General features: G+C 41.2%; 1 protein-coding gene across 1 annotated transcript in view; it reads right to left on the reverse strand.

Moving 5' to 3' along the window:
• Window positions 1-376: 376 nt before the first annotated feature.
• The window catches only part of PHACTR3 (phosphatase and actin regulator 3), a 101,389-nt gene continuing 73,817 nt past the window's right edge, over window positions 377-27,948 (reverse strand). Inside the window, exons 8-12 of the mRNA XM_062009452.1 lie at window positions 27,479-27,632; window positions 7,383-7,438; window positions 3,163-3,224; window positions 2,197-2,337; window positions 377-490 (exon numbers count right to left, since the gene is read on the reverse strand). Coding sequence (XP_061865436.1) covers window positions 377-490; window positions 2,197-2,337; window positions 3,163-3,224; window positions 7,383-7,438; window positions 27,479-27,632 — 527 coding nt within the window. The remainder of the gene's footprint in view (window positions 491-2,196; window positions 2,338-3,162; window positions 3,225-7,382; window positions 7,439-27,478; window positions 27,633-27,948) is intronic.

Raw genomic sequence — 27,948 nt, forward strand, 5'->3', positions numbered from 1 at the left:
ACTCAAGTGTAGATGTGATTTGCCTAGACTATTGTTTCATTGGACAACCAAAGCTCAGTTAAGCAATTGGACTTGCTCAAGAGACCTAATAGAAACAAATTATGGGAAATAACTGACTGCTGTTTCAATTTTTCTCTAATTAACAAGGTCTTTTTACAAGCAACAGTGGCTGTGGAATCAGTCTCTCATATTTTTTGCCACTTAGAAAAAGGCAATGATTGGTTTTGTGCACATTCTCAGGACATGCTAATCAAAGGACAAAAAATATCAGAAAAGTCAGGTTCTGAATAGGAAGAGAGGTGACTTATATTTCTTCTCCCACATCCAGCATGTAAGAAAAAATACTCTACAGATTTGGGATTCAGACAGACTGGTTTTAGCAGACAATGGGAATAAATAGCTGGAAAACTGACCTTGTCAAATGTTTGCTTGATGCATGTACCTCCATTTCATTACTTTTGTATTCATTGAGCTCTTTCCGAATTGCTGCCTAGGAATTCAAAATAGAGGAAGGTTAACAAATCAGTTTGTATTTATAAGCATTGTAAATTACTGGACTTGCAGAGCAAAGCAGGAGTTTTCTATAGCAGAAATAGTAGGTATCAGGTGTAGCAAAGCATGGTGTGCCCACACAGGTGCTGAGTATGGAGGTTATACGGATGGGTGAGCGGATATGTCCTACCATTCACTACTGATTGGGGACAGAGTCGCTTCTTACTAGAAGCAATTCTGACAGGAGAATAAGACCACAGTGCTTATTGTCTCTCATGTAATGAGATTCCAGTTAAAATGTATTAAAGATTAAGAGAAGTTGCTGAGAACTTGATCAACTGACTTTTATGGAATGGCAATGTGTGTCATTTTTTTAAGCAAATATCAGACTGTCTTATTACAACTTGCAAAAACCAGTCCAGACTGTGTTGTCACCTGCATCCATAGGGTTGCAGAGCCATAAGTGAAGAAGAATATTCTCTTTTGGTGCTTAATATAATGAAATTCCAGACTTCATTCTTTTGTTAAATGGCAACTGCAACTGAACTGGAACACACTGATGCTTTCACAGATTCTTACATACTTGCTACTTTGTAGTTTAGCTGCTTAAAATTATGAGGCTTTTACCCATGTTCATTTTTCAAATCAGATTTCATTTATTAAAAGAAAAATAAGGAAAATTAATGTATTTTCCTACTCTGAAAAAGAAGTTTTTCAGTCACAAATGCAATGGTCAAACCCCTGGCCCTGAGTTCCTGACGTTTGCCACCAGTATATGCAATTGAACTCTGTCACTTCCTTTTTAGCTTATAAACCTGCCTAGTTAATGTAAACCCAGTAAAACTAGGAAAAGCCCAATTTTAATACATAACCAGTACGTACAGGGAAAACAGAAACCCATTATTGCTTTGATTAATATACAGTAGCTTATTCACTGTCTTAGTGAGCTCAGAACAGCTGCTGTAGCAGAAATGCATCATTCCTGTTCTGTATGAGTCCTCTGAACCCATTTGTTGTATTTTTTACTGGAAAGACACTGGAATGGAGAGTGAAGTGTTTGATCTCCACACCACAGAAGAAAGCAGTAAGTAATGGTCCTGTATTTCCCAGTTTGCCTAGCAATTATCTCAGTATCCCTGCTTGTTCTGCTTGCTGCAGCCCCGAAACTTCTCAACATATTCAGCAAGTGTTCTATCTGGCATCGTGCTGAGCTGTTTTTTGTACTACTGAAGCACTCAAATGTGGAAGTTAAATTAGGATGTAAGTCAGCTTTGTGGTTGGTATGTGATGGAACAAAAACAAGGATTTGTTTGTGCTTGTGAAAATGTGGGATCAAGTGATCTGGGAGCTGAGCACTGATAAAAACAGGACATGAAATGTTTGCGTGTTTGAGACAAAACTTCCAGTTTGAGGATAAATGTTAGTACTGCATTGGCTGGAAATGCTTTGGAGTTGCTGCTCTAAAGCATTAAGAAATTTAATAATGTGATGGGCAGGTAGAAGACTTTATAGTACTAAACAGGCATTTTAATAAATAGCAGGTTTTATGACAGTCTGCACTGGCCAGTGTGTTTTCAGCATGAAAAATAACAGTAACATTTACAGAGATTAAATGTCCTGAAGGTTAATTGTCTTTGCAAATTCTGATGTATTGCTATAGACAAAATAGAAAGCAGTAATAAGTCATGTTAATTATGTCAGTACCTTGTCTGCTGCTGATAGTCTTGTCCATGGTTTATCTGCTCTCCTGTCGTAGTCCTGTGCTTTTGCCACTTCCACATAATCACTAAATCGAATCAGGATTTTTCTGTCTCTTAGTTCATCAACTGTAGGTCTCTGGTTAAGCTGTATTCAATAGTTTTGTAAAACAGAACCAGTGTTAATACCAAATATGTCAGTAAAACATGCAACATTTTCTGTTTTCCATCTTAGCTTGGCATGCATTTCTGTATATGGAGACAACCCCAACCCTTGGAAATTACAGGGAAATAGTCCTACAGGGGATTGTTAGGAGAGTGATAATGGTTTATATGGAGTTGTGGGCTACAGCAGAGTGGCCTTATAATGGATGAAAGAAAATATTTTAACCTGGATATTGATAAAATGCATTTACAATTTGTAAAGGAATCATAATGAATTTATGATTTGTGTATAATGTCACATGTTGTAGGGGTTTTCTACTGCAGTCTGTGAAAGGTTTTCAGGACTGGACCCACTGTAAGAATTTCAGTTTGGCTTTAATTCTCATTGGGATTCTTAGGAACAGAAAATTGACAAGATCCAGTTCTGACTCTGGGAATACCTTAAATGCAAAGAGAAAGTCATTGTGGGAGCACACCTGGTGCTCAGCTGGGAGTCAGCTCTGCTACTGATTGCTTCAAAGTGTGGGGTAGTCCTTTTCTAGCAATACAGTTGCAAGAAATGCAATGTACATGCAAATACCCATGTTCTGATTTAAAGTTTATATGTAAATACTCTACTAAGTCTCAGTTAGCTGAGCTAAGGTAGATACTTTTATAATTCATGTTACTAGACACCAGTATCTTGGGCACTGCTCAGGAGGATGTATATTAAGGCTGGTTTTGTGAAACAACGACCTCCATGTCTGGCTGATGTTACATTAGCTTTGCCAAATTTCTAAAAATAATAGAAGATGTTGCAAGATTTTACCTTTCTTGTCAGTCTCTGTTTGATTTCTCTTCTTTCTTCCTGCTCTGTTTGATCATTCCGTTCTGCAGAGAACATAAAAAATAAAAAGGTCCTTATGAGGAGGACTGGTGTTTTCCAAAGTTTCAGGCAATAAAAATCAGAGTGCAGACAAGTTAGTATCTGGTTCCTAGTCGTATGTCTTGTTAGTTCATACATCATTCTGGTTCTCTGTTAGAACATACAGTTACTTCTCTGTAAGGGCAACATACTGGTGCCAAGATTAGCTTTTCCTGTGCTCTAAACTCCAGCTGCAAGGATACTTAATAAAACAGCAGCAGCCACATCCACTCTCCCATTGTACAAACTTTAGAAGGAAAATCAAAATATTCCATAGTCCATCATCATTTTTTATTCTCCATATTACTGGGGCCATTCATTTTTGTTAGATGCTGAAAAGACTGCAGCAGCTCCAGGGAAAGCATGTTCTTTCTTGTATAGCCTTCTTCTCAGGCTACATCTTTAGATGGTCATGCTACCATAGTAGTTATCTTTGAATTGTGTGCTTTTTTCCTCTGCTATTCAGGATAGGCCACTGAGATTCGAACCTCTTTATCCTCACAGAGTTTTCTTTTGTGGTGTTCCATTCTAACCTAAGCTAGCTTGCTTTTGTGTGTTGTGCCTATTAACATTCAAGCCGTGATAACTCCTACACGCTGGGTCTAAAAATAGACCAGAGTGCTGTAACACTGCATGAAATATATCCTTTGCCTTAGGAAACGAGTTAATGGCGTTTCTATTTCTAGTACTATCTGTTACTAAATTAAACTGAGCCTGTGACCTGAACAAAGCTGAGAGCCTAGAGAAAAAATGTTTAATTCTGGGATTCTCTGGATACTACAGTGAAGCTGATTGTACCATTGCCAGTAGATATGTCCAGTGTCAAAGCACATGTGATTTTTTTTAACACGCCTCAAAAAATCACTAGCACAGCAGATGGGCTTCCAAAGTGATATTTTCAGTAATGAAGCATTCTTCTCTCTTATTTTTACACTCATTAGATTACACTGAAATGCAGTCATCAGTGTCTATTGAAGATAACATAGTAGTGCATAGCTACAACTGGCTATAGTAAGAATGTAAGTCAAGTGAACCCCAAATGTGCTGTGTTACAATTTGGTGGGAGGGCGCACAAATTTCAAAGAGAATAGGGCAGCTAAAATTAGTGCTCTGTCAGGGATGAGCAGCTATTGAAGTCTGGTATCTTTAAAAAGAAAAGAGGTTTTTGAAAGTAGAGTGTATTGTAAGATGTAGACATATCTGCAAGAAGTTCCTACTACGCTTAACTGAGTTTTAATTCACCTCTTTTAGGGTAGCTATTCCTTTCTATATATTTATATTAAAAGAAGATAATTTTCTGTGGCATAGTGCCTTTTTAAGATATGACTGTGATATGAACTGAGAGAATTCCTAAAGGAAAACCACAAATACACAAAAAAATGCTTTTCCAAATATTCTGAACGTGTATAATGACCCATTTCTCTGAGACCTTTACTCAGGTCCAGTGCTTATTCTCAGCTTCAAGAAATAAATCATTCTTTCAGGAAAAATAAACCACGCTTTGTTAGGAAATGCTTGTTATAAAACTCAAGCATTGTTACAGACAAACTGGAGAGATTTTTCCCATCAACATCATTCTGCCTATGCTCAGGTCCATTCATTAATGAGGGCTGGGTTTGTACATCTCAGTAGGGAGATGCTCCCAATTACGACGTGGCACGTGCAGGGCTGTAATTCATTTTGCTGTTCTGGGAGTTATTCAGGGAACTCTGAGCTGTTCGTGACACCAAAACAATTCCTGATGTTAAGAATGAACCAGGGATTGCACAGTGTGTTTTCAGGGGTGCTGCCTCCTTGAATGTGAACTTCAGCTTTCTATTAAATGCAAGCAGAACATGTGAGCACCTGGGTTGTGATTTTAGTTCATATGCTTTTCATGCTTTGTGGTAAACCAGCAGTGTTTCTGTAGTTAAAGGACATACTTGTAAGCAAGTGTTGACTTCGAGTTTGCTTTTTAAGTATTCTTTTATCTCAGAAATATCCTTCTAAGGAAGGCAGATAAAAAGTCACTTGTTATGATCTTACTGAGATTTGTTTTACAATAACATAGTGGTTGCACTTAGGCACTTGTAACATGCTTCTCATTTTGGTGGAGTTGTACAAATGTGAGTTAGTCCTTAGCTTTGGGGGTAGCATTGCTTCCCTTAGCACTATGCTTTGTGGACATGAAAGTTGTTAGAAAACTTAATGATCCAACTGTATAAACCCTTACAACCTGGAGGAGTGCATACACTAAAGGGCATTTATGCTGCCACGGATGTCAGACCCAACACGGGTGTTTTTAAAGTCCATAACAAGAATGTTGATATCCTTATTAATAAAAGTAGACTTTACTAATTTCCAGGTTTGCTTAAAACATGAATTGACAAGAGTTGTTGCATGTCCAGCCTTTTAAGATTGCAGCTGATAAAGCTAAGGAAGGGATGGCCTTAGCTCTTTACAACACACCTAGCTTTTTATATAATGGAAGAGGTAAATAAAACAGAAGTGGGTCTGATCTCAGCTGAACCTGTGGAAAGCCTGAGCAACTCAACTGAAGTCAATAAATTTGCTCCATGCTGAGAGCTCTTTAAATGAGATACAAATCTGGACCAGTATGTGTAGCTGGCATTCAGGAAATATCTTTAATTCTGCTTTATCTTCTTTCTGCTTTATCTCTCTCTAAGCTCATTATATGAATGTATTCAAACTTTTTTATTATTAAAGCTGGTCAGTTTAACCCAGATTAAGGATGTAACCAGCACACTTCAAAAAGTAAACATAAAGGAACAGATTTTTTTCAGTAGAGATCAGCTCTCCCTGAGCCAGGAAAAAAAAAAACAACAAAGAACCAGATTTTCAGAGATCTTAGGTACTGACTTTGAAAATCTGGCCCCACATGTTTCAGAATCTTGGATTTATGGTTTTTTTCTTGTCTCTTGCAGTAAATAACAGGTGAAGTTTGGCCAAGTTCATCTATTCACATTTGCAAAGGATGTGTGCTGTTTCTCATTCAGCTATCCTCATGTTAGATCTAATGTAACATGTGCCATGCCTGCACTGGAACAGTACTGAACGTATCGACACACATGAGTTGTCTGTGGCGTTCCTTTGTGCTAAAACTGAAATGAAACCCACAGTAACTTCAATGGCACGTACATAAGTTTTTTCTATGAACTACTAAGAAGGTCCTGAGACATTAAATTTTAGGCAACAACAAAATGGAGCAAACTTTTTCCTAGCAAATTACAATCACATTAATAATTAAAAATTAAATAGCACAGGCAGCGTTGCTTGTATGATACAAACTTATGTGGCTTTATGTTTGACGCTCATTTAATGAGAAACAAGCTATTGTTCACATTATTCTGGTTTTTGTATTTCAACACTAAATAGACCATGAAAATAACAGAAGTAATATACTTTTCCTTTAAGCAGATGGCCTCCCCATTTCTGTCTGAAACCATTAATGGAGATGATGTCATAGCTCTCTCTTACCTTCCCCTAACTTTGAAGGAAAAGTTCCCAGCACTTTTAAGGAAAGGGATTATGTTCATCACTTGTTGGATCCCCAGGTCAGAATACTGATCTTTAGAGTTTCAAGTTTCTGTGTACTTTAGAGGTGCTGAGAACATTCCTCTCTAATAACTAATATCTCAGAATAATCATTCTTTGACTTGTCTTTGGGCAAGTCTCTAATGAGGTAAAGAAATGTACTTGCTAGGAGAATCACACCTCTAGAAGGGTGCTTTCTCCATTCCACATCAGCCTTAGTGGTATTCAGTGTATGGTTTGCCATGACAGTCCACATCTTGAAAATGCACTCCAATTCTCATTGCACTGTGTGACACTACGATTGTATTTCCTACTTGGACATCTGTCTCACAGTAATCAGAATGAAAAGTATTTGAAAGCCTGAATTTGAGCAAGTAATTCTTTTCTGTACTAAATTGCAGACCTGTATCAAAGTGTAAATCCTGATTCCTGCAGTATTTGAATCCCAGGACATGTGAAAAATTAAGTTTTAGGAACAGAGACTAGTCCCAGTGAATGAATTTTTCTATTTAAAAGCCAGAAGTTCTAGAAATGCAGTTGTTGGTTTCAACAAACACATATAAAATACTTCAGGGAAAAAAAATACTCACGTTTAAGTATATTTCTTCTTTCTAGCTCCTCAACAGCAGGTCTTTGGCTGAGTCGCCTGCGGAAAAACACCAAAATCACATTTTGTACCATGCCTGTTCTCTGGAAAGTCTGCAGTATTCAGAGTTCTGGCTGGTGTTTTCCTCAGGAGGGGACTACACAATCCCTCTCCAGGACTCAGGAAGAAAAAAAAAAAAATACAAGAATCCCAGCACCAGAGTGCTTTCTTATATTATTTTTCCTGAATGTCAGCAATGCAGGTAGAAGTTCTCTTCTAGTTTGCTCTGCTGTCAGTGAAATGCTTCCTCAGAACCTCCATCCTTTTCACCATACTTTCCGGACAGTCAGTTGGAACCTGTGCTCTCTGTGCTCTCCAATGGTTAAACTCACTCTTGAGGAGGTATTTAAGGTGGTTATCAAATGAGTTTCACAGTGGTCTTCTGCAGCTATCACCACCTTTTCCTTTGAATCTCACATAGCAACGAGCTTCCTTTTTTTCTAATAACACCAGTGGTGCATCCTGACAAAATGCAGACTTGCCAGAAATAAAGCTTTCCTCTGGTTTCCTGACTACACATCTAACAAACCAATCCAGCAGCTCTGCTCCTGCCTGCTGAATAAAATGCTCACAGCCTCATGCTGTCTGAACAGAGTGTCTTATGCAGTTTCACCTCCCCTTTTCAGTAGTGCTGCTTCAGGATTGAGTCTTCAAATCATATGATCACTGCCATAGTGATTTTTTTTTTTCTGCATACTAAATGAGACTTCCCCACGAGACACTGCTAATATCTGCAGAGAATCTCAGGTAATTGAACCCCTCCCCTAAGCAGACAGACACACACACACACAAAATGCAGGCTAGCTGCATTTGCTAGCTTTCAAGTAATAATCCAGCAAACAGATCGGAAAGAGTTTATGATGCCTTCTGGCCTGTGTTCTGGCAACCTTAAGGATTCTCATCGTCTCCTCTCCAGCAGATGTTGCCAAGCCAGAGATGAAGTTACAGAGACAAAGAAATGCTCAGAGCAGGGACCACACTGCAAACCCCTGCTGCGGTAGTTATCTCTCTACTATGTTTAGCAAATAAAGGAATGATTATACGGTCATGCTATACAAGATCTACATTTTATCAAATATACAGGGAATGAAAAAATGAAGTTACTGTTAACAGGCTGTAAAAGAACTAGTAAAAGTACCTGATTCTAATTTCTTCTTGTTTTGTAAGCCTTATCAAATGTACCTTCAAAAATCAACTCTCTATTCATATGTTGTTAGACCAACAGCCCAAAACATGAATGCAACTCCATATCCTTTTCTAATTAATTTCTAATGGGAAAGCTGTCATCTTGGGCAAGACAAAGGTATCACAACTACATACCAGATTCACACCACCAGAAAAATTAAGATGATGAGCTCTTGTGCTTAGAAATACCTACAGCCTAACTCTCATTCTTCCTACCTAACATTTTGTATTACCTAAGAGTTTTTTCCTAGTCTCTGGATTTCTCTTTGGAAGCAGTGGAACTTGCCATAATCCAGACTGAAACACGAGTGATGCTGAAATGCCCTAAGGCTTTAAACCTGTATTTGTAATTCCTGATACCCTTGGACTCTTCCCTCCTTACTCCTTTCCCTGTATGTCTCAGAAATGATATAACTCTGGCTGGATTTTGTTTGAAAGAGATGAATGTGCATTTTCTAATATAAATGAAGCAAGAATGAATTATTTGGAGAGCTTATCTGCAAATGAAAGGTCCACCTGACCTGCTGCTCAGGTGCCTCTCTCTCAAGCCATTCTTAATTACAGCCTTTCCATGTGAGACTTATAGATTGTCCCAGAATCCGTACATTGCATACAGAGGCCCCTTTTAAACTGGGGGATTAAAAGCCTAACAGAAATCATTAAAGCAGCATCAGAATGCATACGTATATGAATGCTCTGTATTTATATACATACACATATATATAAGTATAGTTGTCATGTGTATGGTGGATAATTATTTAAAATCCCACTTCCCTTTTGGCTTTGATAAATACATGGTAGGTGCCAGAGATGACAACATACTTCTGTGTGCATGCTCAGCCTTACCCACAAAGGAACAAGTGCAGATACCCACCGACATACATATTTACACACACACATTGCATTGAGAGAGGGCATTGCATTTTTTTTCCTGAGTTTTTCAAAGGTGCAGGCAACGCTTTAAAGCTTTTTGTCATCATCATGGAACTAGATGTGGACTTATAAACAAAATTCTAACAGGATTTTGGGAAGCTGAAGGTAGAGTGACAACACCAAATACAGAGAGAGTTGTGATCAAATGAGAAGTTGCAACATTATTGATATTGCTGCTACCACGGTGTAGGGATGGTTTGTTTCTATCATTTTTTCTGTTCAGGAGAAGACCCCCTCTGCACAGAAACCCCTTTGGTTCTCTTTCTCCCTGTGAGAGCTCTCTTGTGTAATGGCTTAACTCCCAGCAAACAGTGTGAGTTGGTGAAGGTGAAGGACTCCAGATGCCTCCACTGAGGGCTGCTGATTGTCACGAGGGCAGCACGCCCTAGCTGGGTGAGCAAGGGCCAAGGGGCCACGTATCAGCTGAGCTGTGCTGTAGTCAGTTAGGACCTGAGAATCCCTTGCTGCAAGAGGGCCCTTTCTACATCCAGAGAGGAGGACACATGCTTGCAGAACACACTGCCTTGTCTTATCATCCATCATGGCAGAAAGTAGCTGCTGCTGTAGGTATTTACTGGGCGAGCAGAGCCTGTCCTGCTTGAGCTCCTCAACTGCCCCCCACAGAAGTCTAGGCTGCCCCAGCCACATCTTATCTCCTCAGAAGGGGACTCAGAGTCTCCCTTGATCCCACAGACTTCCCTCAGAACTTGTCTGCAGCCAGGCTTGGAATGAGCAAAAGACAAACACACTTCTAAGGGCTCCTGTCAGGTCAGTGGCTCAGCATAACACAGGGGAAGCTACAGATTACCCATCAGAAACGTGCATCTATCTCAAAGGGAGTTTTTAAGTAAGAAACTGTTTCAGAAGAGTGTGAGCTTGTGTGAGCTGATCTCTGGGCACTGTGAGGCTCCACGTGCTCTCCTGAGCAACAAGTGCTCTATTTGGGATATTTATTTCATATTTTTCTCTGAAGCTTTTAAAAGTGCCTCTGACAGAAAACACTGAGAGTGCATTATGCTGGCTGCAATTCCTCTGAAGGTGGCCGTCTGGCCCTGTGGAGAGGCAGCGCCGTGGCCTCAGGAACAGTGCCAGGCCGCAGAGAAACCCCGATGGGGGAATGGCGGCCAAGTCTCCTCACACCGCTGCCAGGGAGTGCAGGCCAGCAAGCAATGACTGACAGACCAAGGCTCTACAGAGGGGATGCTCAAATCTCCTATGTTTAAAAGAAACAAACTCCATCTGAACAAGAATTATCATCCAACTACATTACAGCAGTGTGTGGTCCTGGAGAGCAAAGCAGGTACCTGCCATGAAGGAGCCTTTGTGAAAGCTAAACACTGAGCCCTCAGGGTACTGTGCATGTTCTCCACAAGCTTTGCACAGAGAAAATATTGTGTTAAGCAGCTGCAGGCCATTTTGAAGCAGAATCCTGGCTAATTACCTGCAGGTTCACTGAAGGTGCACCTGAGGGTGGTTGCAAGGTCATCTCCTGTGGTCATGCTGCTCAGCACCTCTGGTTGTAGGAGTCATTTGAAGGTCTGAGGTGGGCTCCAGCACTGCTGCAACGTAGATGTGGACTTGGAAGTGGTTGGGTGAGTCTTGTGCTTTCTGTTGTTTTTTTCACTTAAGTACTTGACTCCATGTGGGATTCATCTCAGCAAGGTGATCGTAAGCTCTGGTTGTGTAATAGTGCATTTGTGTTGTGTCACAGTAATGGTTTCTTTTCAGTTGATTGAAATTTAGCTATTTAGTTCTTGCTTTTTGGAAAAGTATCCAGTTGATGCTGTTGTGTTCTTGGGCAGCAGTATGTCTCCCTCTGAGCACCTCTGCAGGGCCAGTCATTTTTGGAAGGGTTTTGAAACAAGCTTCCTTAAAAACTCTCAAGTAACTTGCAGGCAATTCTCATCTCTGTTCATATCCCCCATGATGTAAATGCCTGGACTATCACTGATATTGCCACTGTCTCATGTCAAAGAGTATCCACTCGAGGAATTTGCTTCCCATTAGCTCAAACCAAAGGTTGCCAAGAGTAGAAGTAAGCAGAGTTGAACTGGCAGCACCTCAGCGGAGGTGACTGCAGCTGCCTCAGGGAAACTGAGCAGAACTGGAGGTACCAGTGGAGCTTTCCTGTAAATGATGTTTGGATACAATTCAGAGTTCGGTGTACAGGTGTCAGTGATGCTGCAAGTTTGGATAGAGACCAAAACCTGTTTTCCAATCGTGCTAGAGCAGTCACCATAAGTTGGACATGCATCATTACATGGACTGCTATTTCTTAAGTTTGGAAAAAGAAGGGTTTTGTGTTATTGTTCTGTGCACAGTGAGCATAAACCTTCACGCACCAGGTCTGCAGCTGTTTGAAGTTTAGGGAGTCTTCTAAGGGTGTTTTCAGATTACCATTAGAATTTTTACTCCAGTAATTTGGACTCAGAAAGACAACTGAATGTGTATATATACTGCCATATCTCAGAAGCCATAGCCTTTTCCTGTTCCCATGTCCTCTGCTGTGTTACTCTTGAAGATGAGAGGAGCAGGTTGTTGCAGTGTAGCTCGGTCACCTGTGGTTTGCCCCAGGAACACCCAGCAGGTATGGCCACGTGCACTCTCAGTCACAAAGTACCTTGGGTGCTGAGAGTCTGCACATGGCCTCAGGGTATTTGCTTTCTCCATTCAATGTGCACATGGGAATCCTGTGATGTTCCTGAATACTCCATGCTGGCCCTGAGAGGAGCAATAAATCTGTGTTTATCTGTCTGTTTCCCTTGACATCTATATGCAGTGAATAATTGTAGCAGAATAGGCTGCCCAGGGAGATAATGAGCACTGCCCTGACCAGCTCAATGGCTGGGGAAGTCTCTGTTGGCTGATCTGGTGGGGTGGACCACAGCCCTCTGCCACGCAAGTCCAGCTTGAGGTCCTGCTAACTGCCACCTTCAACACGTGCAGATGCTGCGATCAGCTTCAAGGGGAAAACCACTAATTGCTTGTCCCCTCTGGAGCAAGGGCACGTGTTTGAGTCATTGGGCTGATGAACATGTGCCTGTGACTGCTGATCAATAGATCAATATTTACTTCGCGCACTCAGGCTGTGCCCTTCTCATTCAAGGGAATTAGTGTCTTGGGACCAGCATTACCCCAAGGTTGGTAGCATAGGACTGTTACAGATGACTGAATCCTCGGTGGTCTGAGGATTTGCGTGTCACTAGGATCTCAAGGTCTGCTATCAGATGGGCAATGCATCAATATGTTCTACAAGCGGGAAACATTGCCAAGTTCTCTGTCCTCATAGCTAACCTCAGCAGTGTCTGCTTTGTTCGTTGTGGGAAATGCACTTCAGCAAAGCCACAGCAAGCTGTGGGCTTGCAGGTACGGGCACAAGATAGCTGATAAGAGCGATACCCAGCCAGGGTACAGGCCACTTGTATACACATGGGGCTCTGCTGACTTCCCATCCCTCGGACAGTCCTTGCTTTTAGCTCCTTTGATTAGTCTGCAGTCTCACCTACCTGGCAGACCTTGACAAGCATTCAGCAGAATTCAGTGTAAAAAAAAGCTCACATTCTTGGTTCATGGGGTTTCTTATTCATCAGCGAAATGTATTAATTTCCCAATTATATATTTGCATGTAGTCTGTTGCACCGTATCTGTGTGTGATTCTCACAAGACTGAATTTCTTTCAGATTTGTAGCTGAAGCCAAAAGATATACTTTAGAATCTTGGTTTTGCTCTTACTTAGATCCATGTGATTTTGGTATCAGAGGGGTAGACTGGGTAGACTTGGACACGTGTGTGTGCCTGTGGACTTGACTAACAAGTAAGTGATCAATTCAGCCTTCACTAAGTGAGCTGTAGCCAGCAGCAGTCGCATTGATTGTCTCTTGTCACAGGTAGTTTTGCAGATAGAGTTGGGGAGTGGGTAGTGGGGAGGATCCTGCTGAGAGAGCTCCAGTCCAGGCAAAGAGAGAGAAATGGAAGTCCCCTGTACTTTCTCCTCATAAAGCAGCTTGTGCCTGCTGCCCATCAAGAGACAACGACTCTGTCTCTGAAATTGGTCCCTCTGTTACCAGAACATCATGTTCAACAAGAGACTTATTTTCATCTTTCCTGTAAGTATCTGTGAAGGGGATATGTGCCAAAGCTTTGTCACCCACACATTGCACTGTGGCAGTGCAGCCTGCAATGTACAATTATGAGTAGTAGTAAATCTTTGGTAGGAGGGACTTGCCTTTTACAGACTGTACAAAATTAGAAGGTAGACACTGAGACACAGACTTGTTTTTACCCCAAGGTAATTCTAGAGCATATAAAAAGTGGTAGCTGAGTGACATGCCAGCATTTCTATAACAAGGTTATGGTAGTTGCTGCCATTCTCTGATAGTAAGGAGGCTGAATAGCAGTATGAGAAGGGTGAGCTGATGTCATAGATTGTGAGTTGCATGCAAAAACTTGACTGCTTTAAAATTGCCCAATATCTGTTTATGAAGGAAGACAAACTATTTTTTGCACTCAAATAAGAAAATTGCCTTTGGGTGTCTAGTAAAAGATCCTTTTAAATATACTTTAAAGGTATAAAAAATGCAGAAGCCATGTATCTTGCCTTAATTACATATCATATTCATTTGTTTGGCCTTTAGTTCTCTTGGGTTTTCAAGGCTGCAGTTCATCAAGAGTTCAGTTAATTATGTTGTCACTCATCTCCCAGGCAATTGCAGTTGTTCCTTGTTATAATCTTTGTGATATAAGCCCTGCAATGAGGAGGTCAGATTTCAGCTGGAATAGGAACTACATAGAGCATGACTCTTGTGTCATAACCCACTGTCCCTGAACGACCCGCATCCTGTGATAGGTTTGCTATTGCCTAGTGCTACTTGGTGATAAACACTGTGTGGGCTGAAATACATCAACAGAGCCAGGATCTAATTATGTGAGAAGATTCAGATGGAGAAGCCTTTACTGTTTTCACCACCTGTGAAAGCCCTGCTGCATTTGACCTTTGGTTTCATAGTTTTCTCAATGTGTGAGGAACAAAGACCAGACACAGTTGGAGAGCAGAGCCAGTCTCTCAGTTCAAAGGCCTGCTGCAAGTTCAGTGAAGATGCTGAGCATCTTTCCATCACCTTCAGGAGGCTTTTGCTTTCATACCTCATACAATATGCAGTTAAAGACTCTTGGAGAATGTGGTGGCACATTCCAGGTCTGACACAACATAAGGGTTTTCATTTTCAGTTGAGGTGTTAGTTAATATACAAGAACTAATGCCCCTAGATTAAGGTGTAAATGTAATAGCTGTTTATTTTGGAACAGGAGCCTTCTCCTCTCCCTTCCATCTTCTCCCTCATTCTGGTTTAACAGAACTGCTATGTAGAGAATCTATCCTGTTTGTAACAGAATTGTAATATTTCATATTTAATATTATTGTAATATTTAGGTGACAAAAGTACAAGTGATTATTCATCCAAAGACATGCTGTTAATCTGCAGTTGAGTGTTTCTTTTGGTAGCAGTGTCAGTGTGAGCAGCACTACAGCTTGCTCTTGCTTCTGCTTTGCCTTGCAGCTGGGCAAAGAACTGGTTTGGGGAATACATTCAAGCTAAAAATAGCTCAGCAAGGAAAACTGCTGAAAGAACATGCTCTTCAAATAACAGTGCAAGTGGTGAAGACTCCCAGTGCAACTCCTCTGTTGAAGGCTGATGAGGGCTCAAGGCTGTATATTAAAATGTATGTTGAAGGGTCTTCCAACTGAAACCACATACTGCTTATGATCTGGGTCACACTGTGCAGGTCACTGAAAATGGTAAATAATGTTTCATTGCAAGGAAATAGATTGGATTTTTTCTTTTCTTTTTTTCCTTTTCCTCTGAAGCAGGAGGAAAATTCAGGAGCTTTGTGTTCCCACAGAGAGAAAAAAAATAAAAAGCAATGTTATGCAGCTCAGATTTGGGCAAATTGAGAATATTGTGGGTTTGATGCTTCAGGACAAGTAAATGAAAGAACTCATATAAATCCCAGGGCTTTAGTTCTATCCCATTATGTATTTATTACCAGAATATTAATTTATATAAAGACACTTTCTGCTGCTGATGTGATATTAAAAGCAACTGCTTGAGCAACAGTAAGGAGCCTGCAAGTCTGTTACTAGCAAACAAGAAGCAAATCTTAGCCTAGTGATGGGGACTGCCACTTCACGGAGGCTTTCCAATGCTCCTGGTGCAACAGTTGTATACTCCTGGGTGCTTAGTGAAGAACAATATATAGGGGGAAAAAAAGTTAGATTTCACTGGGATGAACAATGCCTAATACAATGTTTGTGCTTCATCTCCTCCAAGGAGACTGAGGCTGGCTTGCCAGCCACTCTTGAGCCCTGTCAGAGATGAAATGTCCTTAGGCTCATGGCTCAACTTCCTGGGCAGCCAGGAATGCAATTTCAGCCACTGGAGTTAGAGGGAACAGAGACAGGAAGACAGAAAGACATGTCAGTTTGGACTATGGCATTAGCTGCATTTCAAAGTCCGTCAAAGAGATACTACACACAGATGGAAGTGTCTCAAAATATGCTGAATTCAGCTGGGATGCTCACCGTTGCACAGCTGGCATTAAGATCCTGCAGTACTGTTCACTTAATCTATGAACAGTTGTCCCTACCAACAGATGCCACTGCAATGTACAACTGTGGGATTTGGGTCATTGGAAGAAACCATAGCTGGATTTGCAGAGAGGAGACAAAGAAGTATTGGTATGCATAGCCTGTCAGCCTGTCTCTGATGACTATATCCCTCCATCCCTCATCTAATGCAAAAAAAAATGATATGAGAATGGCCATTCTTGCCATGGTTACAAATTGCTGAGTATTTCCCCATGCAATGTGTGCTCTGGAAAATGTATTTGTCTATTCCTCATAACCTGTATTTGTCTATAAAGGACCATTTGGGCCGATCTGCAAAGCCCGTGAAGTGGCAAACATCTGGAGGCATATTGGCCACTGCAAGGATTTCATCCAGAGCTGGTGGTGTTGAGCTGTGTGAACCCAAAAACCCAAACAGGAGAGGGCATGGTGTTGCACTTTGCAAACTGGTTGTGATGTCAGGCTTTGTGCAAGGGCACAGCTTTCTTAATTGCAGAAGTAAATCAAGGAAAATGCAGTGCTCTCTTGGCTTTGAGTAATCCCTAAAAAAACCCTAAATGATAGTGATTGCTAAAGTCATAAATGTCCCAGGGATAGACAGTCCCTGCTGGGAGCATATGTATGACTGCACACTCGCTATCAAATTGCAGGAATCTCTCTGGGAACTCTCTCCCTTGCAACACAAGTACTTTCTACTTCTCGCCTGTCACTCACCCACACAGCATCTCCAAAAGGATGGGATATCCCTGCCTTCAGATGGCAGATCACCATCTGTTGTAATGTTTGCTGTTTCTCTTGTGCATGCTATTGTTAGCCCAGCGTTTTTCAGCACTGAGCTAGACCAGCAGCTTGCCCTCGTGCTGTCATTAACCGAGGCTGGCCAGAGCCACAGCGTCTTTGCCCGCAGCGTGCTCTGAATCCTGTTTCTTTACTGCATTCCCATTGATTTCATTTTAGTCTTTTGCTTTTTTTCAAAGTGTCTCTTGAGGTTATCTGTTGATTTTTCAATGCAGAGTGTTCCTATTATCAGCATACAAAGTAAAATGAGACACTCCAGTGACAACCCAAAGACACGGCCCAAGCACTCTGTAGGAGTGTGACTGCCCTGGTTGCAATGACAGGAGTAATCACCTATTTTGAAGTTATTTCACCAGCAGATCTCACAGTGCTCTGCAAAGCTACTCTATATGGTTTTACTACTGTATAGAATAGAAAAATTTGGCAAAGTGTCTTGTCTGGAAAACCAGATTTGCAGACCCTCCAGGGTTGTATTCACTTCCCACAGCAAATGGTATTTTAGTGATTCTATTTTCCTTTGTTTTTAAATTAGGCTGTGTGAGGAGTATGACTTGTCTTGATGCCACAAAGCATGCCACTGAGCCTTACAGACAAGCTAACTTACATGCAAATGCAGAGAAGATGTGAATATTAAAATGTCATCCTCTTATTCTATCTGCATTTCTCCAAAGCTTTTTAGGAGCCTCCTTAATTCTGTTTAGGATCCTGAGTTTGGTTAAGGTGGTGTAATTTCAAATAGAGGTTGCTGGCAGACTTCAGTCAGCATGGGAAATTCTGAGCTTTCAATATCTAGGTTCTTCAATTGAATAATATATAAGAACTTGATTATGTAAGTTCTGTTAGGTAAGGTCCTATTGACCTGAGCATTTAATTTTGACATTTCTGGTATGATTTGTTGTGGTACAACATACACCATCTTTTACTGCCAAAGTGCAAGGCAGAAACAGAAAACCTTTCTTAGGTCTCTGTTCTTGGGAAAGGATTCCATTTTACTACATCTGTGTGTGTCCTTGGAGTGCTGAGTGGCTGCCAGGATGGGGGTAAGCTCAGGAGAGAGCTAAGGTGGCAGTGACTTCAGCAAAACTAGAACTGGCCTTTGTTTTGCAAATTACCTCCGTCATACACTGGTTTTCTGGGCTTTTGAAACACGTTTTTCTCACTATGGCTGATGCGTGGCAAGTCACCAGCAGTGCTGGGCTTCTAGTTCACCCTAAATTCCCTGCTAACCCTGAGCTTGCTGTTCCTTGCAGACCTAAGCTTGCTGTTTCCACACACCTATCATTCCTTTTCTTTTTCTTTTATGTTGTAAACAGGCTGCAAAAAGATTTCTTTAAACTTAATTGCATGATGCCTATAAATATAACTTTCCTTACCACATTAGTACTGGTTTTAGCCTTTTTCCTGAGAAGGGGGATTTGTCCCCTGTTGGGTGATGTCTGGAAGTACTATGGCCACTCTGTGTGATAATTATAAGGTTGCAGTGTAGCCTGGCCAGAAAATGGCTTTTGCAGACATCCTGAAATTAGCCTGATCTCTTGGCAATAAATCAGCTGTTATCTGGAGATACCATTGTGAGATCCTGGCTTTTTACATTTTTCTAACATGATTTCTGAAAAACTAATGAAGTATTAATTCATTCAGAATTGAATTTGCTTAGTGAATATGATCATCCTAAGCAAGTGATAATGGCTGGTCTTCTGTGAGCTGTGTAGTCTTGATTTTGAGGGCTTTTCTTCCAACAGTGAGGTACTCATGCTTGCTGTCTCTAGGCTGAGTAGTATTTTGTACAGTTTTAACAAAACAAAATAATCATAGAACATTAGGGGTTGGAAGGGACCTTTAGAGATCATCTAGTTCAACCACATAACTGCCACAGCTTTGTACAACAGACTAGCTGAAGTAATCTGTTTCTAATGTGAGTTAAGACTCAGATTTTGCCAACATGCAGCTAGGTGTGTTTCCTAGCTGCCTTGACATAGTCCTCTATAGAGGGAAAAGGAGGTCTTCAGCCTACAAAGGTGTTTGTTTTTCTTTTCACTAGATAAATAATTGAGCATGGATTGATAAATCTGGAAGTCCTTTTCTGTCTTTTGCTGTGTTACACATGACAGCTAAAGAGAAAGAGAGAAAATGAGAATTCTTCCCAGGGGAAAAAAACAACACTCCCCAGAGTCTGGAGAGGTCAAGGAAGTGTGCTGGCCCCTCAGATGAGTTAATTATCCTGAAAAACGGGTACTGAAGGAAACTTGCAGTGCTCTGTTTGACTCAAGGAGCTCCCAAGCTACACAAATAAACAGGAAAAGCCCCACAAGACCTGATTACACAGCTGCAGCTTGCCAAGCAGGCACAGGCAATGGAATCAAAAAGATTTACCTAGAACTACATTTTAATAATTGATACAAGTGTACAATATTTATTGAGTAATGTTTGATTAAAAACAATGACCTTCTGTTCTGACCTCTCTTCTCTCCTTCCCCTCTTCCCTATTATCTAAATATTTATTTCATTTTTCACCCCCCTCATCTTCTCTAAGGTTATTTCAAAAAGGTAGAAACTGTGCCAGACTGACCTAGTTTTTCTGTATGAAAGCAGCAAGCCCAAACCTCTGATTCTTGGAAGGAATTAAGATCTCGAATGAACCAGGCTACAGATGTTGTGCCGAGCGGCAGGAAGGGGAAACTGTAGTAACTTTAACAGTATTTGGAGGGTCAGCAACTGCACTGTGTGAATTAGTTTCCTTGGATCACATGTGGTGAGGCAGTTCTTGGAAGAGAGTCCAAAAACATGCTCAAGTACATCACACAAAGGTGCAGGTGACTCATCTGACAACACTGCCCCATAAATCAGTGATAACATATTGCTGAGTACTAGCCATATGCCTTCCAGGTATGGTGTGTGCAAAGGTGACACTGCACAGTAAGAAAGCTTTTTCTCTTCCCTTTCCCAAACTAAAGGTCATACTACACATTTTGTGAGAGAAGTGAATTCCATCTGCTTAGATATTCTGCAGGCAATTCACAACAAAAGTGAAAACCGTTTCTATCCAGCCTGCATATGAATTTGGTTAAGTTTAAAAGGAGGGCAGGGGGAAAACCACCACAATACCAAAAGCACCCCTCTCTCTCTTGTTTTTACATGCTTTCAAGTGGCAGGTCTGCAACTGAGTTCATGAAAACTAAATAACATGCAGCCAACCCCTTTTCTCGCTAGATGTTGCTTATACCAGTTTATAGTCTTTCAGATACACACTCTCCATCCTGTCTTGCTTCTGTTTCAACTACAGTGAAGTAAGTGCTTGACTTTAAGTGCATAAAACACATTTCCTGAACTTCATTAACAGGTCTAAAACAAAAAATCTAATCCTAAACTCTCTCAGTAATACATTGATCAGCTCCTCAAATGGTGAGCACTGCCACCCCTGTGAATGCCTGAATCCCTGCCTAACCCTTAGGTTATCGGTAGCTCACAACTGCTACAGTACCTTGTTCTGGTCAGGTTTTTTTTTTTCAGCAAACAGCACAAATGGCTGGCACAAAGATACTTTGGTCTGTATTGATTAGAAGTTAAAGTAATTTCTGTCTGTAATTACTTGTGCAGCAGATCCAAACGAGCTTAAGGACCTGACTCATAATCCAGTGTAAGGTGAGGCATTAGAGAGCATCGTTAAGTGTTCTGCAGATTTCCTTTTAGTCTATGGCTGCTAGTCACTTTACAGAGTTATGGCTCAGATCTTCAGGCATGTGTAGATGCCCAGTTCCTGGGACAGGATCAGTGCCTGAACACATGCTGCTATTTGTAGACAGTTCAGCAGGGCAAAACAAGGGTGCTATTTTCTCCCCTTAAATGTTTTTTCCTGCATTAGCAGTTTTCCTGTAAGTGTGTTTACATAATTATGCTTCCTTGTGATATATTTCAGCTTTCTGAACCCTGTTTTTTCTATTTCTAGTTTCATATGTGCCACTTATGCCAGAAGACCTATTCAAGAAATTGTTTTTGTGTCCCAGAAAAGGCCCTGGATATTCCTCTCTGTGTTTACACCTCCCGCTCTGCTCTTCCCTTCCCTGCTGTGCACTGACCTGCTGCCCTTGCCTTCACTGTGCTCTGGAAAATATGTTTGATTATCAATTCCCAGCACTGAAGCCAGGGAAGTAGAACAGAGCAGTGCAAGAAGTTAGTGTCTTCCCAGAAGACAATCTCTCATCGGTTTTTCTCATGTCCCCAGGCATAAGTAACTACCCTTTGTAATGGCACTTCTCCATGTTTGCACAAAGTAAATACCCAACACTTTCAACAGGATATATATGCTGAATCCTTAGCATTACAAATCTGTGATGAGAGCAACTTTGAGTCACGTGCATCTTTAATCAAAAACTAACATGCAAGACTAAGTCCTCTGTTGCAGACTTTCATAAACGAATTAGCGTGTTCAAAAATTCTTGCCAAAAATGCTGTGGGCTGATCTGAGACAGCAAATTGCTCTTTCTGGTTCAGTTGCAGATCACAACTCTTGGCCAGAGCTAATAGAGTGCTCTTTAATTCTCCATAATTAATTGCACGTGCACTGTCCTTCACTACTGAAGTAAGCAAGAACCTCTGGTTGAAGAGTTCCTCTCCAGATAGTCTGTTGTGATCACACACTTGGGGCAGTTAGATTTGATACTTGCTGACCAGGGATTCACATTAGTGATGTTTATTCTAATTTTACAAGTGAAAGGGAACAAAGGCTACTTTCCTCAAGAACTCTTCAGTCCTTAAGGGACAGGGTGTGACACATAGAGACTTACTCGAACCTCTTCTGATACACGTATTTCAGCCATACTGCAGTTCCCTTGGACCTAAAAAGCCCTGTGAACAGGAGACTAAACTGACTCATTGCTTGGAAACGTTAACAAAATTTGAGCTTTCTTCCTTTCCTCCTGATTTTTGTCCTTGAAGGCTGTCTCAGAGTAACTCTGTCAGCAGATGCTAAACCTCAACCCAGTGCTGTCTGCCACTGGGTACACAACAGGGTTTCCAACTGTGTGTCACTGCCTGACACCAAGGAAGGGCATAGGGAATATTAATGCCTATGGGATCCAGATATCTAAATCCTGGAGGCAGCTCCAAAAACATCTCAGCTATTACTTGCACTTCCCCCTTTCTTCCAAAACTTTTCGCCCACCTCCCCCATCTACTGCAAAATTTTTCTTTCCTGTAGCCTGAAAAGCTGAGCCCATAATGGAAAAGGGGAAAAAAACATGAAAAAAATCCTAAATCCTCACACAGCAGCAGGTTTAAAAAGCACTCTGCCACTGTGCAAGCTGTTAATGAAATACTGTAGCCACATGCAAATCTCCTACAGCAACCCTCCAGCTGGTCCCTGCTGCCAGCATCTTCTCTCGCAGCCTAGTGCAGAGCAAGAATAGGAGACTCCCTGGGCTTACACACACGCCCACAGTATTAAATTGCAGCTCTATATATAGCTCCTGTCTCATGTGAGTGGCTGAGGCTTGCACAGACGCCCACGCTGTGCTCGCTGGGTTATTTTTAGCACCAAAGACAAGGTTACCTGGATGATTCCTGACAAATAAGAACGAAACACATACAGTTGTACACAGCTAACTAGCAGTGACAGATGATCTTTTCTTTGTGCCTGCCCCTGCCTTTCTGTCTCTGGAATAAATGTGTTGAGTCTTCCCAGCCTTCTGAAATCAGGGCAGCTTCTTGATTTCTGGTTCAGTGGGTGGGAGTTTAAGCACAGTTGGAGCCTCATCAAAAAACTTTGATAATCTCCAGAGGGAGTTGGGCCAGTCTCTAATCTGGGCTCAGGTCGGTATCTACTCAGCTCCTGCACTGAGGATGCTAATAGTTTGCACCCCCACTCCCACCTTTTTGATCAAAATCAAATAAAATATTCTCCAAAGTTGTGTGGATTCGGTTCAGTTTCCCACTGAGTCTTGGTCTGGAGGGCTGATGCCATTTTGGTGAGCACAGCTCAAAGCTCACCGAGGCATTTCTGTGAGGAAGCAGCACTGGACGTGCCAGTCTTGGAAAACAGGGGACAGCTTTTGTTTCATAACAGGTAAAATTTTCCTTTATGGTAGCTCAGTGTTGAACTGTCACGCTTTCTGCTTCTAGGCTGCAAATCTCAAGTGCTATTTGCTTGGTAGTGTTCTGTCTCCAGCAGCACTGTGAACATCATGCTCTGTTACATGAGACTGAGGTACAAACCAGGGTCTAGTCTGGGTGAGCATTTAGCTGTGTCTGGAGTTTCTGGGCAAGTCAAACAAAAAATGCCTTTTCAAGAAACTTAGAGCAGCACTAGAACTGCAGATTTCCAGATGTGGTACTGAATAAAGATATCTCCTTTTCACTTTACATTGCCAAGAAACCTTGCCCCAGCATGATCTACTTACCCACACCAAGATTTCCAATGTGGCAAAGATCAGTTTTAGGTGCTGGAGTTTTGGTTCCCCTCTGTGTCCACAAAACCATCATTCTTCCTGTCTGACTCCTTTGCTGCCCACGTTTCTGTACCTGAATTCCTGTCTCGATAATATTTTAAGTGTTGCTTAATGCACAGTCTCTACTTATGCAAATATCCAAGGAGGTGAAACAGAACATGAAGTGAAAATTACAAGTATTATGTTTTCTGGGAATTCGTGTTTTCACTGAAACATTAAGTAATAATGGAGTGTCTTTAACTGTGGTTATACAAGGCATACTTGAGAAGTACCAACCACCTAGGCAGTTCAAACATTAACTTTCTAAACAGTCAGATATCAAACTTAATTAAACAACCTTTTCCTGTGTCACTTTTCAATCTAGCAACTATTTTTCTCCCCCAGATTTCAGCTTAAGCCCCTTCCAGTAGAAAGCGAGTCTGTAAGGCAGAAAGCAGTTATTGCAAATAATCGTACTTGCAAATGCCTTTTCTGCCTCTTGACACAAAGAGCTTTCAATTCACTGAATTCCATTGAGGGCTTATTATCTTCACTCCAAACACATCATAATGGGAACCAAGCACTCTTGGGAGCCCTGTTGCCTAATGCACAGTAGAATATTGCATGTGCCCATCGTGGCCTGGGGCACTAGGGATGCATGAATTAGGAAGAGAAACACTACTGGAAAGGGAATTCTGAGGAAAATGGAATACTGCCACTTTGGATGGAGGAGGAGGGAGACGTGCATGTTTCCACGGCAACAAGTGGTAGACTAAATTGGCCTGGAGCATGAAATATGGGCAATAACGCTTTTCAAAGGCAGCAATGCACATAAATGAATACTTGAATCTGTACTCATGCTGCTGTCAGTCAATAACAAATCTGAAGTCGGTGGGCTTGCACTGCTGTAAAAGTAGAATCTGGCCCAAAAGATCTACCAGAATTCCTCAGTCTCTCTTTTGAGATGGAATGAGTGGGGAAATTAAGAAAAATAAGGATTTTAGCTTTGACTGCATAACCACTCATCAACATGATAGCAGAGAGCTGTTTTTTGCAGCAGGTTCACAAGTGCTGTTGAAATGTGTTACAACTAAAACCATTTGAAAAAATCTGGCGGTTTTGAAAAATGTTATTATTTTGCCTCCTCATTTTTGAAGTTACAGAGACACTGTTATTCAGTGTATTTTGCACATTATATACGTCAGCACAGCTTTCTCTCCAGAGTACAGAGCTAGGCTAGTGTTAGCTGTGGCACTGAGGCAATTTCTTGGACAGCTATAGGCTCTTAAATACCTACAAATGTGCTGAAAAATACTGATCTTGAAAACAACTGCCTGTTTACTTGCCATTCTTATGCAGACAACCATTGAATAATGCTCACTAATCTGTTATTCTTTGGTGCTAAAGTGCAGATCTGTAGCCTGATGGCACACATTCATAACTGAGCCAGCAAGTCCCATTGCTGTTATCAGTGTCACTAGTGCAGCAGCAACACTGTGGTCTTATCTGCATAGACAGTGGCAAAATCACACAGAGAACAGACATTTCTATTTGATCCCATATCCCAGTCAGTGCTTCACACCTGAATGTTTAGCAGTAAACTTCCAAGCTGTCACTATGCTGCACAAGTACCAGTAAAATGAATGAATTTAAAGACCTCACCCAAGAATTGCATTCTTCTCAGTGTGATTATATTTCCATGCTACTGCCAGGTTGTGCTCTGAGTGGGAACTCTGGGGTGGTCTGAGTTTTGTGGGATGACACCTAGTCCATCCTCATCAGAAACTCCAGAGGGATATTTCTAGGACTTTGACTTTTTGGCCTTTACCAGTATTTCTACATTTTTTTCTTTTTTAACATGTACTCACTTTTCCTGGTGTAAATATTTTCCTGCATGCATCCATCACCTGAGCTTGTTTGCATGGTCATGTTCTATTCTGGTGGATGAGTTAAGAGTTGAGCTGAGTTCTGCCAGTGGACATATGTGCTGGAAGTTGTGTGGGAGACTGCTTCCAATCTGTTTTGCCATTCCTGGCTATTTCAGCAATCTCTGCACCGTCTGTTCCCCGACATGCGATGAATCTTACACGTTCCAGGAGGAAGGAGCTAAATGAAACCCTATCTTCCAGCACTTGAAACAAAGATGGCTTTTAGCCATCCTCTAGACGTTGCCATTGAGAATAATGGCCTGTAGACACTACATTCCCTAGCTTCTAGTAATGACCAGCCCTTTTCTTCACCAGTAGAGCAGTTTTCTTTTTAAATCCTGGTACTGATGCTTGACTTAAGCTGTGCCTGCTTTAAAATTATTCTGTAGGGTAATTATTTATGCAAGCCAAATAGTAAATGAAAAGAAAGTCATAAAGCCTGTAATTGTATCATCCAAAGCTGCAATTCCATTAGACCTTTCACACTAAGAGAAGTCAGGCTGTATTGAAGAGATGTGACCTTCTAGGCATTTCATCAGTGTGCGGTGTGGCTGGATATGAGATAAACTTCTCACTCAGAGCATACTTTGTGATGATTGGACTTGTTTTTAAGGATGCAGTAGGGTGGAAACCATTTCTGTGTATTTAAAACCCATAAAATTAGGCTTCTAATTTCTTGTAGACGTGTCATGAGCAATTGATTGGCCAAAATACTGAAATTAACAATACTGAAGTACAGCTTGAAATACTTCTCTGAAATGAATACACGAAGTTTGCAAGGTCAAGATGATCAAAGCCACGAATAAGGTACAAGACACTTAAGGTGATGGGTATTTATGTGGCATATCTATTATTTGCTCTGATTGTAACTCTCAGAACTTAATGTAAATTGTAGCATGATATTTTCTGCTTGCATGGGATGTACGTGGTTTTGTGCCAGGGACTCTCATCTGTTCTCTCTTGTGCAGTCACTGGCACACTGCACCATTCTCCTTTGGACCTGAAGTGCTAACATGCTAGAAAGAATAAACAGCCATTACCGAGTCTGGAAAGCAGTTACTCCATCTCCAACATTGCAGGGGCATCATGAATTGCACAAAAATCCTCATCTGTGTTCACTCTCCCGCTTCTTTCTTAGCTGAGGGCAGTGCTGTTTTTCTCCATAAACTCTGTTCCATTAGGACTTGTGCTCTGATCTCTATGTGTGCTTCTCATTCCCTGTCCCCCGAGGGAAAGTTTAATCAAATGCACACACATGAATGAGCTAGTCTAAATATCAATAAATGTTTCTTTCAGGAAAGGCTTGAGATGTTTAATATTTAATAAGCCTTGAAAATGAACTTCTGTTCATGTTTCTCAATTTGATTCCAAGCACTTTGGCGGTGAGCAGCGCTCACTGTCCCAGCGTGGGCAGGCGCAGCACAGATTATTTAACAATCCACTTTGTCTCATCTAAAATATTCATGTTTGCAGATATCCAAATGTAGCTGTTAAAAAACCACACAGCTAACCCAAATGGTGCAGCTTGAGCCTCACAGTTACCTTAAATCTTTGCTTTAGGCTATACACCACAATAATGCTGTCTCTCTCATAGCTCTACCCCGTTGCCCTGGTTACTGATCAAAACCAGATCATCCCTGCTGTCCCTGCAGCTGGACTTACACAAACACCTAACCCATGTGAGGGCAATGCTGATGAAGTTGTTTCTTCTTTAAACCAGAAACATAATGCATACAGCAGCTTTCTCTTTTTCAAGTAAATAGGCAGCTATAAGAGTTGCCTTTATCCCCAAATTCATCTAACACTGACAATGCAAAATCAGATTAATCAATAAATACTATTGTTGTATAGTACTGGTATTTCTGGTGGACCTCAAAATCAACATAATCGTTGGTGGAGCTGCAGAATTTGGGCAGAAATTTTCTCCCACATTGACTTCTGTCTGGTTTTCTATTGAAATCCAGGGAATCCTGACTGAAGAGGGAGTTAAGATTTTTTTCATGTGGCTGATAGACAGCTGTATATGTGCTGTATTAGTTTGTGTATGATTCATTGCAGCAAATAGACTTGGCAGTGGGTGATAGTGTCTCATCAACAGTACTCAGAGGACACTCCATTGTATAGGGAGGTTCCTCCCTTTTCTTAGACTTACTTTGAGAGTTTCATTTCAATTTGCTGCCGGATTTCCTGTCTTTCCTCATCTGTCCTCCTTGGGAAAATATTCCTGTCTTCCAACTCCTGCTTACTTGGTCTGTTTCGTAGTTTTACTGCCAGCAGTTCTTTCTTGCATTTTCTTGGCAAAGTACCTGGGACATGCATTGGAAAGAAAGTAATTAGAAAGACAGCTCCTGGAAAAGAATCACGAACATATGAAGAGAGAGAAACCTGTAGAGTGACAGTGACCTGTATGTTAATGTGCAATGAGCAGTTGTACACATGAATGTAAGCATCACTACAGTTGTGCAGGGCTCGGACACAAAACTGCTTACAAATGCAGAAGGATCATATTCCCCTCTTATCTTGGTTATCCATTATAAGCAAGCACTACTCTCATGTGAAAACTATTTGCAGCTGAGACATGATTCACATCACTAGTTCAGAAGCCAAAGGCTGTGCATCTTG

Source organism: Colius striatus, chromosome 16 (genome assembly GCF_028858725.1).
Source record: "Colius striatus isolate bColStr4 chromosome 16, bColStr4.1.hap1, whole genome shotgun sequence".
Classification (NCBI taxonomy): Eukaryota; Metazoa; Chordata; class Aves; order Coliiformes; family Coliidae; genus Colius; species Colius striatus.